Source organism: Ambystoma mexicanum, chromosome 3q (assembly GCF_040938575.1).
Source record: "Ambystoma mexicanum isolate Mex_15411 chromosome 3q, UKY_AmexF1_1, whole genome shotgun sequence".
NCBI lineage: Eukaryota > Metazoa > Chordata > Amphibia > Caudata > Ambystomatidae > Ambystoma > Ambystoma mexicanum.
Genome location: NC_090926.1, coordinates 124,742,287 through 124,762,914, shown reverse-complemented (window position 1 = coordinate 124,762,914; position 20,628 = coordinate 124,742,287). Strand labels below are relative to the sequence as shown.

Below are 20,628 nucleotides of genomic sequence, written 5' to 3'. Positions count from 1 at the left end.
TGGCGTCGACAGTCGAACAGAGACCCTCGAGGGACATCAACTCAAAGAGACAGCACCCAGCGCCCCCTGTGTAAAAGATTTCCGAAGCAGCTAAAGCTGGAAGGATAATTAGCACAAACTGAGGAATACGTCACAATCCATTCCAAAATAGGTTTTACATGAAGTAACAATGAAACCATGAAATAACCTCAAAACACAACAGTTGTAGACGATAACAATTAAGAACCATAAGAAAAGCCATGGATGAGGCCAGATGAGAAATCTAGTGCTGGGTTATCAACTGTAGACCAGATGTGATGAAGCTAGAGATGATGCTGATTGGGAGATTGGTGGGAATCATTATTAGTAATTAAGTTCTGTGCCAATGCACACTTATCACACTAACATCAGACATGTCACAGTGATGGGTATATGCTATGAATATCTTCTTTTCTACAGTTGTCTCACTGATGTATATATTTTTGGTGCTTGCACAACATGAAGAAATGGCAAACCTTTGCACTGGGGCGGAGGAATTATAAACAATTGAAGGCAGTCTTTATTGAAGCAATGCAGTTTTATGATAAAGCCAAAAGTCTGACCTAATTAATTAAGACAGGTAATAGTGAATTCATTGTGCATCTGCAAGGCAATTTGACCTTCAGTGCACGCACATGCACCTCTGGAACAACATGAACTTTACAGTCTCTAGGCTACTCCCAGCTGGTCTTTCAGAAAACAGTCAGATAAACACTTGCAACTTCTCTCAGATTCTCAGAATACATTTTGTAATGGGACAAACCAGCCAAACAGCCATATTTATTAACACCAAGACAAAGCTAAAAATGTAGTTCACTGACCTGTCCGCAGCCAGGGGCGCTGCACAGGAACGGCCTGTCGTCCCCCATAGTTCACAATCCACAACTGCAAAAAGAAAAGGGGACCATGAGAAATAAAAAGAGACTGAAGAGAGTACGTTGAGAGAATGCATAGATACATAGGTTTTCACATCAAAGTGATTGGAGGTAGCCACCATCCGGCTTTTCACAAACTCCAGTATCACTTGTCAAACAAACTTTGGCTCTGCCTCCCCACCAATGCACCTCTCACTGGCCATAGTGATTTTCTGTTGCCGTCGCTTTTACATATGCAGAATTTTCCCATTTAACCTCTAAGGATTTCATAATCTCCCTGTTGCCAAGATTTGAAGCACAATCAGACACCTTTTAATGCCAGTCAAACCTCATGGAACTGTTCTGTGCTAGGCTCTAACCACTGTCAACTCTGTATGCACTAGCTGTGCTGGTTGCCTGGAGAAGCAAGAGTTAAGGCCAGTGAGTGATGGCCGGCTCTTTGTCCCAAGGAAAAATCTCAGTCAGTCATCTCAAGGACTCCATCCCTGTTCCCCTTAGTCACCCTCCAATTACTAAATCGCGTTGCTTCAAGACACTGAAAACTCTTGAAGAAAGAAGATTACCCTTCACTACCCTCATCATCCTTGCCTAGCCGGCTTCAGCTTGGGACCAAAAATATTGTTTCTGTGAAGGGAGAAAAAGCATGCCTTTTACTTTATCATACTTTGCCTTAAATACCATTCTGGGCTTCAGTAACATTTGCCATGGTATTAGCCTGTGCAACACAGAAAACAAGTCTGAACAGAGGTTGAGAAGATTCGCTAGCTTAATTGCGCAAATGTGAAATCAAAACGCTAGCCTGCCCCATTAAAAAAGGCACAATGAATAATGTTTAATAAAAGCAGAGGCAAAAAGCAACCATCGAAATGCACAGCCGGCAATAGATATCAGGGACCGAGAAACATTGGAAGGCTCCATTACAATAGAAGAACAAGTTTCTTTCTTACATGGTAACGTTCTTTCGATGGGATGGTCTGACGACGTATTCCATATCTATGACAGGTAATCACCACAGCTCTGCTGCTTCGGAAACTTATTTCGGTGTCTGCGTCTTGCGTCGATGACGTTGATGCGCCGTCGTCGAGGACCTCCTCCGACGTCATCCGATGTGATAAGTAGGACGCACGACGCCCGTAGCCTCAGTTGTATTTTTTCCCCCCAGAACGTGTGACATTAGTCCACTGCCAGTCAGACACAAAGCCTTGCGGAACGTAAACTGCAATCGCAAAAGAAATTCTGCAGCGGGGAAGGTAGGGAGGGAGCGATATGGAATACGTCGTCGGACCATCCCATCGAAAGAACGTTACCAGGTAAGAATGTAACTTGTTCTTCGAGGGGATTGGGTCCTCCGACGTATTCCATATCTATGACAGACTCCCAAAGCAGTACCAGAGCAAGGAGGAGGGAAAGAATTTAGAATCAAAATTTAGAATTGCCAATCAAATAGCAGAGCAAAGGACCACCTTGCCAAAGGGCAGATCCTGTCCTCGGATGGAATCGAGGGAATAGTGACGTACAAATGTATGTACTGAACCCCAGGTGGCTGCATCACAGATGTTGCGAATAGGAACACCCCTCTGCAGGGCAGTAGATGCAGCCATACCCCTGGTAGAATGGGCCCGCAAGCCAGCCGGTGGGTCTTTACGCGCCAAGCGGTAACACTCCGAGATGGGCAAAATAATCCAGCGAGACAGTCTGTTTCGTCACAGCCTGTCCCAAACGCTTTCCAGCGTAACCAATAAAGAGTTGATCGTCCACTCTGACCCGGGAAATGCGTGAAACATAAAAGCTTAAAGCTCTCCTAGGATCAAGCCTATGGAGCCTCTCCTCTTCCTTACAAGGATGTGGAGGAGGATAGAACGCCGGAAGGACAACCTTCTGGCTCAAATGAAATTCCGAAACCACCTTCGGAAGAAAAGAAGGACAAACTCTAAGGACAACCCTGTCCTTGTGAAATACAGTGAAGGGTGGCTTAACTGAAAGTGCCTGTAACTCACTCACTCTGCGAGCGGAAGTAACCGCAACTAAAAACAGTTTTCAGAGTTAACAGCCTCAAAGGGCAAGAATGTAAAGGCTCAAACGGAGCACCCATAAGAAACTTAAGAACAAGGTTTAAATCCCAACCGGGCACCAGGAATGGTGACGGAGGGAACACATTAATGAGCCCTTTCAGAAACTGTGAAATTAAAGGGATTTTAAAGTAGGAACACTCTTCAGACGAGCGCTTAAAGATGGACCGCGCCGCCATGTAACCTTTAATGGTACCCACTTGCAAGCCCCTGTGGGCCAAAGAAAGTAAAAAGGACAGAACCATGGGGATGTCACATGAAAAAGGATCCACATTCTGAACTCTGCACCAGTCGCAGAACTTACGGCAACGGTACAGAGACTTTGTTGCTGGCCGTCGGGCCGAGAGCAACACCTCCATCACGTCTTCAGGGAGGTCCCAATCCTTATACCTCAACCTTTCGGAAGCCAAGCGTGAAGGTTGAGGGATCTGACCTCTGGATGGAGAACCTGACCCCCCTCCCGTGAGAGCAGATCGTCTCGGTAGGGAAGACGACGTGGAGGACAGATGGACAAGTCGAGAAGGTCCGGGTACCACGTCCTCCGAGCCCACGCCGGAGCAATGAGGATCATCCGGGAACCGAACTTCCGTAACCTCCGCAGCACTTGCGGGATGACGGGGACTGGAGGAAACGCGTACAGCAGTGGGAATGACCACTCCACCACGAACGCATCTCCTAAGGCTCCTTTTGAAGGTAATTCCCGCAAGCAGAACCTCTCGCACTTCCGGTTGACACTGGAGGCGAAGAGATCCACTTGAGGGGTCCCCCAAAGGGCAAAGATCTCCAGGAGAATCTCCCGAGCCAACTCCCACTCGCGAGAGATCGTGCTCTGCCTGCTCAGAGCGTCCGCCGTCACGTTTTTGTCTCCGGCCAGATGAACTGCCGAGATCGAAACTTCCTGCTGGATGGCCCAGAACTTGAGCTGCATCGCCTCCCTGCACAGAGGAAGTGACCCTTCCCCCCCCTTTTTGTTGAGGTAGTGCATGGCCACTGTGTTGTCCGTCAGGATCAGGACATTCTTTCCTCGCACAGTCGGCAGAAAAGCCTTCAGGGCTAGCCTGACGGCCCTCAGCTCCAACAGATTGATATGGAGTCTGGACTCCGACGGAGACCAACGACCGCTGACTGTCAGCTCGTTGCATGAGCTCCCCATCCCCTGAGGGATGCATCCGTCACGATCGTCACCTCAGGCCAGGGAAGCCAAAACGGAGCCCCCTTCATCAAGTTGCTTTCGACGGCCCACCACAGAAGGTCCTGGGTGGCCGAGGGCGGCACCTGAACCGGGTCCGACATCCTGCCGGAGGACTGCGACCATTGCATCTTGAGTGCCCACTGCAAAGATCTCATCTGCAGGCGAGCCTCAGGCACCAGAAGAATGCAGGATGCCATGAGGCCGAGCAACCTCAAGAACTCGAACGCTGGGAGCGTCTGGGCATGCTGAAACTTGTGTACCATCTGCTGAATGTGAAGAGCCCTCCCCTGGGGCAGTGTTTTCCTCCCCAGGTAAGTGTCGAGCACTGCTCCGATGTACTGGAGCCGCTGTGTTGGCGTCAAATGGGACTTCTTTAAATTGAGGGAGAAGCCCAGCCTGTGAAGGGGGTGGCAGGTGACGGACAGATGATCCAGGACTTGCTCGGGAGAGCTCCCCCTGATCAACCAATCGTCCAGGTAGGGGTAGACGTGAATCCTCCCTTGCCTGAGATGCGCTGTCACCACCACCATGAGCTTGGTGAAAACCCTCGGGGCGGAGGTCAATCCGAACGGCAGGACCCGAAACTGGAAGTGCCAGTCGCCAACCGCGAACCTCAGGTACTTCTTGTGCTTGGGATGGATCGGCACATGGAAGTAAGCATCCTTGAGGTCGAGAGACACCAACCAGTCCTGAAGCTGAAGGGTCTGGAGGACTCGAGAGAGAGTAACCATCTTGAACTTGTCCTTCCTGAGGAGTTTGTTCAAACCGCGCAAGTCCATGAAGGGTCTCAATCCCCCGTCTTTCTTCGAAATAAAAAAATAAGGGGAATACCATCCCTTGTTCCTCTCCGCTACAGGCACCAGTTCTATGGCGCCTTTCTCCAGCAGGGCTTGAATTTCCTGCGCAAGGAGCAGATCCGGACTCTTCAAAGAGAGGTTCCCTGGTGGATTGTCGTGAGGCCTCTGCCGAAAAGGAAGACAGTAGCCGTGGGTTATGATCTCCAGAACCCACACATCTGAAGTAATGGCACGCCACTCTACAAGATGCTGCGCCAGCCTTCCCCCAACCGGCGAACCATGGGACATGGCCTCATGACTGAGTGGTAGCGGCTGCAGCGTTACCTGAGGGCAAAGAGGCAACTGCCCGAGCGGCCTTGGCACCACGGGTACCCTGTCGTCCACCTCTGGTACCCCTGCGTTGGCCTCTTTGACTGCTAGCTCCTGTCGCTTTACTGAAGGACGAGCAATAGCGAAAGGAACCACCCCTCCATTGCTGTCCCCTAGGACAAAAAGGCGGAGGTTGGCGAACTGCAGCGCCCAACGACTTTGCTGCAGCTTTGGAGGTCTGCAACCTCTCAAGGCTCTCATCAGCCTTGCTGCCAAAAAGGTGTTCACCGTCAAAGGGCATGTTGAGGAGCCGGGACTGCACATCAGGAGCAAATCCCGACTTCCGCAACCACGCAAACCTGCGTATCACGGTGCTCGCCGCCATGGACCTGCTGACGCATTCAGCCATGTCCAAACCCGACTGAACGGACTCACACATGGCATCCTTACCATCCTGGACCATAGCAAGGAAACCATCCCGTTCGTCCCCTTCGGGAATATGTTCAGCCGCTAACGCAACACAGTTCCACAGAGTGTGTGTGAAACGAGACAAGGCACATATGGAGTTGGCCGCCTGAAGCGCCATACCACCCGAAGAAAACACTTTCTTCGCCCAGCCATCAAAACGCTTGTCGTCCCTATCAGGAGGGATGGTAGGGTACGACGCCTGCTTTGCCGGGGCTGTGGCCGCCTGCACCACCAAACTCTCCGGAGTGGGGTGCCTGGTCAAGTAGCAGGGGTCGCTACTGGCTGGACGGTATTTTCGCGACAAGGACCTGCCCACCGCCGGGACACTCTCTCGTCCAAGCCGCCGCCACCCTTCTCTGTAGAGCCAAATGAAACGGCAGTACCGGGTCAGTTGGGGGACCAACATCAAGGATGTCCGTGAGATCATCCTGCACAAACTCCCCTGGGGGAGCAGACCATCCCAAGTACTCGGAGACCCTAGCCATAAGACGCCGGTACGAGGAATCGGCATGAGAGCCAGGCTCAGGCCTACAAAACTCCACCTCCGGAGAGGTGTCCAGTCCACTGGCATCATGCAGTGACTGCCTCAAATCGTCAAATTGGCTATGGCCCAAGACCATCTCATCTGGAACCTGACTAGGAACCAGGCCATCAGAATCCTCATCCACCTCCGAAATATATTCCAGGTGGTGAAAAGGCGGCACCTGAGAGTGCTTGCTCTTAACCAGGGCCTTTCTAGGGGGTTCCCCTGTGCCACGAGGTAGCTCCGACACCCCGGCCTCGAAAGGCGTCGAGTGAATCGGCTCCGGCGTTGAGAGAACAGGCATCGGCGCCAAGAGGATCGGCGTCGAGTAAATCGGCGTCGACGTCAGATGCAGCGCCACCAGCATCGATGGCGTCTACACCGTCCTCGAAGCCAGAGCCCCGAGCGTGTCCTTCGACGACCTAAGCGCCGACGGCTTCGACGACTTCCTCGGAGCCTCGAGAAAGCCCGTCGACGCCCTCGACGCCTTAGGCGTCGATGTCTTCCTCAAAGACATCACAGGTGCACACGGTCTCGAACGCGTCAAGGACCGGGACCTGGAACGGGTACGTGGAGAACGAGTCCCCTTGTCTGAACGGGACCTCTCCCGTGACTCGTGCCGACCACTCTTGCGAGCGGTGTCTCTCGACCTCTCACGGCCGACCCCACTCGGGGGCGCGGACGGTTTAGTACCCTGCGACTCGAGAATCGCAAGCATTTTCTTCCCGAAGGAAGCCCATTCCTCTGGCGTTGCATGGCTGGTGGGGTAAACGACGTGCCGGGCAGAGTCCTCAGAAGAGGACCTGGAAGACGACCGCTGTCGGTGCTTCCGAGAATGCCTCGAAGAGGCTGAGGAGTGGCGAGACCGACTCCTGGAAAGAGACCCACGAGACTTCCGACGACGATGCGGAGAGTCACCTCTCGAATCATCCGTCGAAAGCCCCGCAGACTTCGACTTCCGGGGCTTGGACACCCGACCTACCGACAACTTCTTCTTACGTTCCCGTAAGGCTTTGGACGTGAGCGACTGGCAGTCGATACAGTCATCCGTGTCGTGGGCCTCCCCGAGGCACCAGAGGCAGGCGTCGTGCGAGTCTGTCACCGACATCTTGGACCCACACTCCCCGCACTTCTTGAAGCCCGGACGCGGGGTCGAAGACGAAGTAGAAGACATCTTCTTACGAAGGATTTTCTCACAAAAACGAACAGGTTCGAAGAACCGAGAAGAACACAACTCCAAAGAGTCGAGGCGTAACCGAGATTCACGAAGCAACACCTTCGCGGAAAAAACAGAACTGATGCTACGGGCGTCGTGCATCCTACTTATCACATCGGATGACGTCGGAGGAGGTCCTTGACGATGGCGCATCGACGCAGAAAAGTTTCCGAAGCAGCACAGCTGTGGTGATTACCTGTCAGATATGGAATACGTCGGAGGACCCAATCCCCTCAAAGAGATTAAAAGAGCAATAGCCTCAATGAAACTCCCAGAAACCTCTTGGAAGGGACAGATCTTGGTGCCTTTCCTGACAAAACTGTTTAATTCTATCCTGGAAAGTTTGGGATCCCCGACTCGTTCATGGAGGCTAAGCTGATAGTATTCCAAAAGGAGGGATGGGGATTATGCCTGTTGAATGCGATGCTAAAATATTCACAAAGATTGAGCTGCTCCCTCCCCAAATTGATTCATACATATATCAGGTGGGATTTATTCTTAATAGACAAGGTGCAGACAATATTAGGAAAACCCTTGACTTGATGGCATCCCGGAATGAGGAGGAGGAGGACTGTATTCTCCTATCCTTAGATGCAGAAAAGGCATTCGACAGGGTAGACTGGGGTGCAGTCCAAGATGCGGTTAAAAATGAGCACAGCAAACATTACTTGGGGGTGAATATAACAAAGAATTTAGCAGACCTGTATGATGCCAACTATCCGGCACTATGGACAACACTAGTAGATGACAGGAGGAGGTGGGGAGGTGGGGAGGTTTGATCCTTTCATGGGGAGGAAGGCTAAATACTATAAAAATTGCTTCCCAGGCAGCTATTCCTGTTACAGATGTTACCATTAGAGATCCCTCCAACTTTTTCTGAGGAAACTAAAAGGACCATGTTGAGGTTTTTGTGGCAGGGGGGGAAAAAGCTAGAATAGCGTACAGCACACTGACTCGGAACAAGTACAACAGTGGAGCCGGCTTTCGGCACCTGGAAAATGATTGTAAACCAGCTCGTTTGAGGGTAATGGTGGACCACATTAGGAAAAACAAGTAAAATCAGTGGCTGTCATTAGAAAATGAAGTAATGAAACCAATGACAGTGGGGGAATGGCTATGGGAGCCTACGGCACAGATCCTGCAGAGGATACGGATCGCTACAGGATCGTCCGAAGGCTCTAGTGGTTGGCCTTTTTGGAGAAGCATGCCGGAGCATGTAGGGGAAGAGATGTAGATGAGGACAAGGGAGTAGAAACGTTATCCTAGTAACATGAAAGCCAAGCATTGTTGATTGTTTAATGTGAGGGTGTAGGATAAGGGGGATAGGATGGACAGAGCGGATAAGGGGCAGATAGCGCAATAGTGCACCAATACTCAAATCGAGGGGGATGGCGGGAGCTGTTGGTTTACAAATGCGTGCAAGTTTGATGATGGTGGCAAGTGGGAGACCCGCGGTTAACTACCAACCCTCCCACTGGGAGCTGTTTATATAGTGAGGGGATTTTTTTTGGTGTAAAAAAATGCAATAGACAGATGATGTTTTCAAAAATAAAAAAACGACTTTCCAGAGAAGACTTCTCAGCCTAGCAAGCCAGTCCCCTCTAACTTCCACTAGCAGAACAACCTCCCAGACCATCTTCACTTGACACCTTGATAACTAACAGTTTGTCAATGTTGGATCCATGTGAATGTTTGTCCAACTCAAAGCTTTTAAGAAAGGCCTAAATACCTTTCCCTCCATCGCTGGTCTTTCTTTCCCTTAACCTTCTCCCCTTTCTTCCTATTGTTCCTTGATATCTTAAATCATCAATGCATGCATATAGCACGTTAATAAAACAGCAAATAAATACACATTTTAAAAACGTCCTAAATAAAGCCATCACATGAGCAGATGGGATGATCAACTGGCTCCTCCTTTCAGTCAACTTATATTTCTAGATCATTAAAAAAAAAGGGAAATTTCACAAAGTCTCTGAAACAAATGCATTATGGATAAAAAGGGGGGGACATTCTCTCCTTAAACCAGGGACATGTGGGCTCATCAGTAAAGGAAAAGAGTTTGAATTAAGTCTGTTCATCTTTTTATTCTTTTATGGAAATTGGGTGCACTCAAAGATTCATACATTCCAATTCATAGAGGCCTGAAAAAATAAAATAATCCAAACAAATATCGGCCTATAAACTGAGACAATGTAAGCCATATGAATCAAATAACTTACTTTCAATAAAAATACTATTTTCTGCACATTTTTAAAGAACAGCCTTTTAGCTGGTTGAAAAAACTATTTCCACAATTCAATATGTGTGTTAATCCCCCGCCCCCTCTCATTCAACAAATTGAGCTTTGTGCAACCGGTCATTAAAACGATTGCCACCTGCTCCAAAGATGCTGCGCAATGGAGCCAAACATTTTGAATTTACAACTCTAAGTGAGAAACCCAGCAGTATACTAGCCACCCATATACCACTCCCTGAAATAACTGCCCACGTTGGAGGTACGCTCGAGTAAAGGAGCGTTACTGTGATTGCTGCAAAAGAACTCTTTCTCCTGCATCTACACGGTCAGCCAGCCAGGCTCTTGCCATCCACGCTTCCTGGAGGAGGCGGGGCAAGCCACGAGCACGTGAGAGGTCACGTGAACCACCACCACCTACTTCCAGGCGACACAGCCACCCTTGCGGCGTGAAGCCCGTCGGAGATAAGCCCTCTGGCTGTTGTGCGGCTGTTTGGCGCTGGGGCGACCAAATTGTTGTGCGGTGTCCCAAGGAGAGTATCATTCTACCTCAGTCAACCTCGGGCCCAACGCCTCAGTGTTCTCAGCAACAAACAACCTGTATGATGAGCCCGCAAACACGTCAAAAGCAAAAAATTCGACTCCAGTCGGAGCGGCTGGATCATCCCCTACAGGCGTTGTCGATTACCTCTGATCAAAATACCATGATTGTGAATGAAGGAAATTAGGTAAGAACTGCTACATTAAAAATGTCATCATTGCCCCAAACGACACAATCTGAGGTTTTGTGCTTAAAATCGCCAATACACATTGTAAGTTCTTTGCTTACCTTGACGGAAAATCTTATCATTAATGAGAATCTTCTTACTCACTGTGGACTTAAACTGATTTCGGATGTAGCACGGCAATTATCATTTTTAACTCCTTGTGCGTCATGTCGAACGATGCTACCGGAAGAGACCTCACGTTGTGTCACATAGTAAACATGTTTACGCCTATGAAAGCTCGGATGCTTTGGATAAAACAGCATCAGGTGAAAAATGCAGCACTTGTGAACTCTTACTAATCCGGTCTCTAGCCTTCTCTACTACTTTTACGACACGGGTCCTGGAGCCGAGAGTGCAGGCTAATGCGATCGAGGTAAATACTGCATCGTTTCAGTCTCCCTTCGACGTAACGGACTCAGAGCTGTTGTTAATTCAAGTGCCCGCGAATATCTCCAATGAGACAAACTTCATATTTATACCGCCAGTAAACCAACCGAGTGTGCAGGCAGCCAAAAACGATTCACAAAGTGCATTACAAGTAAATGAAGGAGCGATGCTACCTATGACTATGACATCAGCTAACCATCAAGGCGCTCAGCTTAACTTGATAATGCCATTACAAGACTGTCCAGGATTTTCAAAAACTGGTGTTGAAAGCCACAAAGAGAGCTCAACAAAGTTGAATTCATCTCGCCCTTGCTTATTTACAACGGCAAATAGTAGCGGACCAACATATGGGGTAGGAACATTATGTCAACCCGTAATCTCCACAGCGCCTCAACTTAATTTGACAAATACAGGAACAAAATTAAAAACAGCTTTGGGTATGTCACCTAAAGTCCTTGATTTGGCAGGACGAGAGGCGCGTCTGACAGAGAGGCTAACCGCTGATTACAACTCCATCAAAGAAAAGCTGATACAGAGCTTTGGAGAGAAGTCTAACTCTAATTATGCAAATTCTGCACCGAGAGGACGTATCACAAATAACACCTTTCAACAATCCAAATCTGGATTTCCTGAGCTGAACTCTTCCCACCACAGCTCAGCAATTGACTGCACTACCGTTGTTGCTAATAATGCCGATATTGCTTCTGAAACGGAGAGCTCAAATCACATGATTGAAGATGAGGTAGAAAATGAGTCTCCACAGCAACGTGGGAGGAGGCGAGAGTCCCTGGTCAAACAAATACAAGAAACAATGCCAAAATCTTTATCTGCAACTTCTGCACAGGAACAAATGAATAAATCGAACCTGTCAGTTGCAGCTGGCATTCAAATTCATAATAATGTACTGGCCGCCACCTCTCTGGCTCTCATTCCTTTCGTAAAACTTTACGAGAGTTTAAATGAGGCCATAAAAGATCAGGGCACGCAAATTAACCAGCTCATTTCTAAAGTGGACACGATGGAACATATGAATAGTGCACTGCTACAAAGAATGGACAGAGGCGGAGACGTCCTCGCAATGGCAATATCGCCTTGGAGACCTGCTGACAAGCACCCATGTAGATAATTCCACCTTAATGGCTGCGACACTTGAATGTATGAAATGGGTAAGGCACAATACCAAGATGAATACAGAACAAATACCTGGGCATACAGAACAATTTCCTGGGCGCCTTAGTGCCGCAGTTACCTCAAATCAAATTCCTCCTTCATCAGGAAGTGCAATTTCTGTACCATCTTTGATACATCCGCCCAAGAATACTCTCCAAGTTGGACTTCCCAGTATCAGTGTGGAAAATGCACGACTTCAAGGCACTGTAGTACAACCAAAAAAAAAGAAATCGAACTCTGCAGCCTTGCTGCCCTGTCTAACTATCAATACTAGTGAAGTTTCTGTAGATAGTGCAACAGCAACAACAGCACAAATTCAACAAACTCAGACTTCTACCAATGCTGCAGAGACATCAGAATTGATCCACTCCGCAACAGTGATCACTGAACCCATACAAGCGCCAGAGGTTCCTGATGCAAGTATAAATCAACCCTTACCATTAGTTTCTAGGACCACAAATTCATTTGACATTTTTAAAGGCTCAGCTAAGAACTTTCCAGTTGGTAACATAAAGGCACCAATATTAACTGCAAAAAAAGTACGATCGGCTCCAAAAAAGATCTCGAACATCCCAGCTAAGAAACGATCCACTAATGTCAAACAATTTGTCAGAAACATAGTGATTCCTCAAAAGCTTGCGCTTTTTGATCGCCTTACAAATGAGGTGTCTGCAGTTGATGTCATCCCTGCTCATTCAAAAGAGCTACAGAGTAAGTCGAATGATGCCAAGCTTTCCTTAATGTTGAATCAAAATCCAAATAAGCGAGCCCGCTTAGACTCAGACCCTGAACAAACAGTACAAGACGTGGAATCAGTGGATCTATGTGACCTTTCGACTTACTCACTTGACCTTGCCAGCTCTTCTTCGATCTTATCTGGTGATTCAATGAGTAAAAGAAGGACTAATGGCCCGAGTGAAGCCCCCTCTGGAGTACATACACGTGAAGAGGTAAAAGGGCTCAGAAAAGTGACCATGTTTCCCTCAACGTCTCAGTTGAATTCCTTGGAATCCAATCGGTCTAATGCAAGGCAGCTCTCAATTGTAAAGAAGGGATTTGAATCGCCTCAAAACTTCAATCCCAAAATGACCGCTGCTCAGCGGAATAAGCAAACTCCAACAAAACCGAAGGAAAGTGTTAGACGTCAACTCGGTTCAAAAAACCAAACCTGGAAAATCAGAGTGGAAAATGTGTTTTCTGACGATAAAGATGTTAACCTAAATAGAAGAAACGTGATGAAACTACTTCATAACATCCCTTCACTTCGCACCATCACTACAGAAGACATTCTAATTGTTGAATATATCTCAGAGAAATCCGCTGATAAAGTCTTCTTACATATAAGTTCATCAGCAGTAGAAAAAACCCTTCTAGCTGCACAAGATGAACTATTATCTTATGGATTTGAAATACATTCGGAGCGGATTACATCTAACTCTGTGAAAAATGTTGGTGCAAAATCAAGAAACGATCATCGACGTGAAGATGTAAGGAATCACTTCTCTTCACGAGAGCGTGGAGTTGGAATAAAATCCACCTGGAAATACTCTGATGGAAGCACAAAACGAGTTGCCTCACAGAAAATCCAACAAGCATAACCATTAGCAAACATAAGGACAGAAAATTGTGGAATCCTCTCTTGGAACACCCGAGGATTTCTCCATCTATTTAAGGACTTCCCCACGTCCTTAACAAATAATTTTATTATCTGCCTCCAAGAGACGTGGCTTCGAGAAACTCCAACTAAAGATGGTTATACCATTGCTCTAAACAAAGCAGGTAAGAACCAGCGTGGGAGACCTTTTTCTGGTCTAATCACAATGATCAATAATGCATATGGCTGGGAGTTAATCCAAACATTCATGCCGAATCATTTCGTACTTGGATCACTATTGCAGCTAAGCTCGAAGAAAAACAAACTTTCCACACAATTACTGATCATTAATCTATATTGGAACCCGGCTATGATCTCTTCTGTAAGCTTTATCAAATCAGTGATGGCAATCATCGATCCAGGTTTAACATCTAGTATGGAGACAATAATTATAATATGTGGAGACTTTAATTTTTCATGGCTTGAAAAATCTTCGAAAAATAGGACCGCATCTATTGCAGTATCGACTAGAGGAGACAAATGGTTAGAAGCCATGAAATCAAGAAATTGCGAGATGGTCAATGGCTACATCCAAGGTGATATCCCTCCAAGCTCTACCTGGCACAGAGATAAAAGTCTAAAAACTTTAGACTATTTTTGGATCTCTGCTTCTTTCTGGTCAAAAGTAGAAAGATTATCCATAACTAAAACAACTGTAAGCGATCACAGCATATTGGAGCTATTCTGTATACTAGAACGGTGCACAACATCAGCGCAGTATGACCTACAATTGGAGGTGAATGAGGGATTGAACAGATTGCGAATCAAAAACCATCATATTTGCCAGTTGAGAAATGGCCTTAAGGATGATATATTATCCACTTCCGACAGAGTAAATTACGCACCTCTGTTAATCCAATTTGGCACCGCAAAAAAAAGATCATATAAGCCTTTCCAAACTCAGAAAAAATATGTATACAGTGCGCAGGTAAACCAGCAGAAGAAACAAATGATCAAAAACATCAGACTGATCAAAAAGAAAGGTAACAATACTCTTGAAGGAAAAAAGGAAATCAAAAACTGCAAAACGAAATATGGTAATTGGCTAAAATCCTTCCAGATAATTAGAGATCAAGAACGGGCGGAAACAATGCTAGGTCTAATTATCCAACGAAACTCAAGAGATATTTGGAAAATCTTAAACAACAATTGTACCCAGGAATCTAGTTTAACTAATGGAATATCTATGCTAACCTGGGAACAACACTTTAGGAAAGTCTTTGAAAATACCTCAGCACTGGGCCTCCCAGAGCACTTGCCTTTATTGCCTACCTGGGATGTATGTGAATCCAGAGCAAAAATCATCGCTCTCATAACACAACTGAAGAATTCCCGTGCAGCAGGCCCTGATGGACTAACAAATGTTCTCTTAAAAGAGAAAAAGGAACTTTGGGCCGATTTCATTGTGGATCTATTTGGAGTGATTTCAGTAGCCAAGCTGATTCCGAGTTCTTGGAGGACTGCGATTATTGTGCCAATTTTCAAGAAGGGCAATAGGGATAACCCGGCCAATTATCGTCCTATTGCGCTCTTGGATATTATAGGCAAAATCTTTGCCACTTGTCTACAACACAAACTCACCGAATGGGCCTCTTCTAACAATCTATTAGATAAGCGACAAACAGGCTTTACTAAAGATGTTGGAACAGAAATTAATCTTTTCATTGTAAATATACTTAAGCTTGATACAATGAAAAATAAGGGGAAAATGTTTGTAGCTTTTATAGATATGCGGCAGGCTTTTGACCAAATTAATCGCACAATTCTATGGAAGAAATTAATATCATGGTCATGTCCTGCGAACATTCTCCACCCACTCATGGCTTTATATACAGGAACTTCAATAAAAGTTCGCACTGATAACAGAGGCACCATGACGAAAGAAATTCCAACTACCCAGGGAGTGAAGCAGGGTTGCCCCTTGGCAGCTCTACTGTTTAAGTTATATATTGCTGACTTACCGGAGGCGTTTGTGAACATTCGCTGTTTTCCACCGAAAGTAAACAACCAACCAATTGGTTATGCGATATATGCCGACGACATTGTATTATTCGATCAAACCGAAATTGGACTACAACGTCTACTTCAAGCGTTGGTTTTGTATCTGCAAACCAATGGTCTGGAAATTAATGCCGGAAAATCAAAGATAATGTCCTTTGGGTCATTACAAAAAAGATCGGTGGAGAATTTCAGCTGGTACGCATCGGGAGAAAAGATTGAGGTTGTACAAACCATACGATATCTTGGGACACAAATAAATAACTCGATCAGAGAACAAGCCTGGATCTTAGATCTGAAGCATCGCTTGATAGCTTTTACTCTCCAAGGCAAACGCCTACACAATGAATTTGGCAAATTCACCCTGATTCCGGTCATGACCTTCTATCGTCAAAAAGTCATTCCTGCCTTGACCTACGGAGCAGAGGCAGGATTAAATATCGATAATCGCATCTGGGCAGCTCTGGAAGGCCAATTCTGGAGAGGAGTTCTAGCCCTTCCAACCTCTGTTTCCATTGTGGCAATAAGGCATGAACTAGGCCTTGATCCTTTGGATGGCCTGATTCTATGGAAGTCCATCGCCTTGCTACGCAAAATGAACTTAAACACTGTCGCTCCAGCATATGAAATCCTAAAAGAAATAGAGGCCTCACATTATCCTGGAATGTTACATATCTGGGCGACGAAAATCAGAAAGTCTCTGGCAGTCATGGACATCTCCTGGGATACTGTATGTAATACACCACAGATTGCCAAAAGAAAATTGAGATCTTGGTATTGGATAAAAAATGGAGAATTGCGTGGGGCGATGTCTTCATCACTTAACCTAGGCATGACCTGCAACAGCCTAGATAAGCTACCTAAATACTTATCAAGATTTCCTTCAAGATATCATCGTAACAAGTTTTTAAGATTTCGGCTAAACTTATACAAAACCAAAGAGATGATGTACGAGACACTGTAAAGAAATAGTTGACAACAAATGTAGGTTCTGTAAAAATGAATCAGAAACACTTAAACATCTAGTCACTGAATGTGGCTATGTGGCGACCCAGCGTTCATTTTTTCTTCAACATTTAACATCGATTTTCCAACAAACTGATGATCTATGGCACATGCTGGTAGCTGGAAATAATGTTAAAACAGTCTGTGCCTTGGTAGACTTTCTTGATGACATCTTGGAGGAAGACTTATGTTATGTTAAAAAATAAGCCTTTTATCGGAAAAAGTTGCAGGAGAATGATGAACTTGTATGACAGTGGACAAATGACAAAGATATAAGATAAGATGAAGACGTTGTCTTAATTTTGTAATTAAAGTTGTGTAAATAACTAATTGTTACAATAAAAAAAAAAAAATAAATAACTGCCCGTTTTGAATCTGCTATGCAGTAATGTAATAGAATTGTCATATGCCTGAGGTGATGGCTGGGTGTGATTTGAAGGGGCAAGAGTATATGAATTACCACAAAGATAGTTATTTTGTTACTCATTCGCCACAGAGCTCTTCCCTCCTCCCTAACGTGGTGCAAGAGTTTGCAAAGCAAAGTATTTGCTAGGGAGGAGGTGCAGCATAGTTATAGTGGTTTCGAACAAATAAGTAACGCAGGATATCCTTGTCAAAAGAAGTCTCTTGCATGGAGAAAACATCCAGGGAATAGTGCTCGTACAACACACAGGAGATCATGTGGCCGCTCCAAATATTTCAAAAATGGACGCATTGTTTTGGAAAGCTACTCACGTTTGTTTATTTATTTATATAGCGCACCGGGCCCAAAGGCATCTGGGCGCATAACTTGGGAGAACAGAGTTACAATTACATACAATGAAAAAAGTGGCTCTACCAGCTTACAGTCAACATGTGGGTAGAACTACAGTATGACATGTGTATATACAATATAATATGCAAAAAGCATGTACAGGCAAGGATATACAAACGGTTAGCTTAAAAGTCATGAAAATGAAGGAGGCTCACAGGACAATATGAGAGGTACACAAGAAAATAAGTTAACTAAGTACAAGAGATATATACAATGAATCATACAAGCGTTATATATGTGTAAACTGAATGGCAGAATACAAAAGTGAGTGACAGAGTGGCAGTATCCGTAATAAAGCGTCAAGTAGCTCATATGTTTTGTTCTGAGAGCCAGGATTTGGTTATGCTTTTAAAGGATTGGAAAGACGGCTCAGCTCTGATAGCTTTGAGAAGGGTATTCCCAAGCTTGGAGGCCAAGACAGGGAAGCTCACACCGCCAGCTTTTTGTAGTTTGAATCTAGGAAGGCATAGGCTATGGGCTTGGGCAGCTCTCATAGGCAGAGTGGAGGTGTGAGTCGGTTGGCTAAGTAAATAGGGGCCTGGTTGGTCAGGGCAAGTGTTTTCAAGGAGATTCTATGCTTAACAGGAAGCCATTGTAGATTACTTCTGTGGTTGGAGATGTGGTGGTTTCTAGGTATGTTTAATGCCGCTCTGATGGCATTGTTAGATCTAGTGCAGTCTTCGATCTAGTGGAATGGGTAAATAGTCTCTCTGGTACAGGAAGAGCATGAAAACCTCTCTTGAAACTTGTGAATTAAATAGAGCTGAGAGAAGGTATCAAGAAGCTTGCTCGACCAATCTAGTACAAAGAGAGAATAACATTTCCCCATCCTACACTGAACCTTCATGTTATTTCTTGAAGCAAACAAACATGGGTGATGGACACGCCACTCAAGAAAAATAACGTTCTGAACGACATCCTGGTTGGATGTCCCATCATGGGGGGAGCGCAAAGTCAAAAGAGTCATTCTGGCTCGGTGTTAATGACAACGAGATTGCCACTTAGCCCAACAAGCAAGATCAGGTGTTACTGTTTATTCGCATACAACACTGCAGCAGTGTTCTCAGTGTGCAACTGTAGCATATTTACTGAAACAATGGGAGAAAGGTTTTTATGGCCAATAGAAAGGCAGTTCTCAGTTCCAACAGATTTATGTGTTTATATTTCCTCCTGCAGCAAACAAAGGCCATGACCATGTAGAGAGCTGCTATGGGTTCTCCAACCATACTCTGGTGCATCAATTGTCAGTGAAATTTAAAGGGAATGACCCCAAAAAGACTACCACGTCACACTGTTCCTCCAGAGTCCATCAAAGAAAAAATTGAATAGGTGTGAGAAAATCAACAGCTTATGTTGGAAACGTCGATGCTGGACCCATTAACTGCACAGTTTAAACAGCCTTCCACATCACAAGCCAAAACATTATTATTTTAATTTGTTTAATTAAAAAGAAAGTACCACAAGAATGCAAGAGACCATGAGGCTTTCAATCTCTGGAACGCAGACTGCTTGAATTGGCCGTTTCCTGAAAAACGTGGTCATCTTTTTGAAGACAATCCTTTCAGAGAGGGGGAGAAAAAGTCTTTCCCAAAGAAGTTTTGAGAATAGCCCAAAGGAATTAAATCCTTTGCACAGAAGACATATTGAACGTCTTTGGGTTAACTGACAAAGAGAAGCTAAACATAGTCTCACACACCTGCACACTCAAAAGAAGGTGTGTCCTGGCAGGTACTCTGAATACACCCAGTTGTACAGGTAGGGTAGAAGAGTCCCCCGAAGTACGAGGTCCACCAACACTATGGCTTAGACCTTTGTGAACACTCTCGTGGCACCTTTCAAACCAAAGGGAAAAAATCTGCCCTGAAAATCGAGTTCCCGCTGAAGCATTTTCAGAGATTAAGAATTCCTGGGAATAAAGCCCCTCTCCTCTGATCTGATGGGAACTTTCCCGATGTCATCTGGAGGCCAGAGTATTTCCAGCTCTTGGTAGAGTTCAGTGGTCACTCTGATGACAAGACGACGTAGATGGAACTGGCAAAAACTTCAAGGAGTAACCCTGTTTTACAATGTATAAGACCCATTGATCTTGTGTTACATCTCGCCATGGCTTGTGAAACAGACCTGCCCACTGATGTCAAGGAAATAGGGGGCTCTGTAACAGAACCTCAGATGAGCCTGCAGAAGCTGCAGGCTTCTTTTTAAAACATACTCTTCTTGTTGAAGAGATGACTTGGTTGTAAGCAGGATGTCTTGACTTCTACAAGAAAAGAAGACAGAACAAAGGGTTTGGTTGTTGCAGAAATAACAGCAGCCCAACCATGGGGAGTTAAGATTTCTTCTGCCCCAGGACCCAATCTGTGCTGGGTGCAAAAAAAGTCATTTGCATTATCGGGAGTACCTTCTCTTATAGTTCAGTTTAGAGGAACGAATGCTTTAAAATTTGAATGCCGCCTTTATGATCACCCCTTGAGACATTCAAATTGATGGTCAGTCCTGTCTATATTGACAGGTAACGGTTAGCTGCTTTAGCAAACTTTGTCAAAAAGGAACATTCCTTAGCCATTTCTGTGGTAAATGCTCACTAAGCTTTTTCCAATGTATGCAGAATTTGGGATGAAAAGGAGGACAGAATAAAAAGGCAGTATTAACCTGCTTCAAGGTTAGGCCTTAATTCTGAAAAATGTTATCAGTAACCTTCAATCCTTGCCCAACAAATTAAAAGCCTACAATGCATGTACCTCCCACTGTGCTTGGAGCCCCGTATGTCCCCCCGGTAGAGATGCAAAATCCCTCACTGAAGACTGAACAGGGACCAAAATCAGAATTTGGCTTTATAATTTTTTTTTTAGAATTAACATAAGCCTGTAGACTTTTCAGAAAGAGACAAATCGAACGCTGCCTGTCATCACGCTCCTGAAGTTAACATTCAGTGTCCCAGTTAGGACCTCAGAAGAACAAGTTACTCTCTTACCTGGTAACGTTCTTTCGATGGGATGGTCCGACGACGTATTCCATATCTATGAAAGTAATCACCACAGCTGTGCTGCTTCAGAAAATCTTCGCCGTCTGCGTCCTGCGTCGATACGGCGCCCTCGAGGACCTCGGCCGACGTCACAGGATGTTATAAGTAGGA

The 20,628-nt window shown here is 45.7% G+C and overlaps 1 protein-coding gene across 2 annotated transcripts in view; it reads right to left on the bottom strand.

The window, feature by feature from the left end:
- Positions 1–20,628, bottom strand: part of LOC138582204 (cyclic AMP-dependent transcription factor ATF-7-like) — a 1,375,782-nt gene that overhangs the window by 1,154,459 nt on the left and 200,695 nt on the right. For both annotated transcript variants that reach the window (XM_069653279.1, XM_069653280.1), the window contains exon 2: positions 840–903. In XM_069653279.1, the coding sequence (XP_069509380.1) occupies positions 840–887 (48 nt within the window). In that variant the 5' untranslated portion in view covers positions 888–903. The remainder of the gene's footprint in view (positions 1–839; positions 904–20,628) is intronic.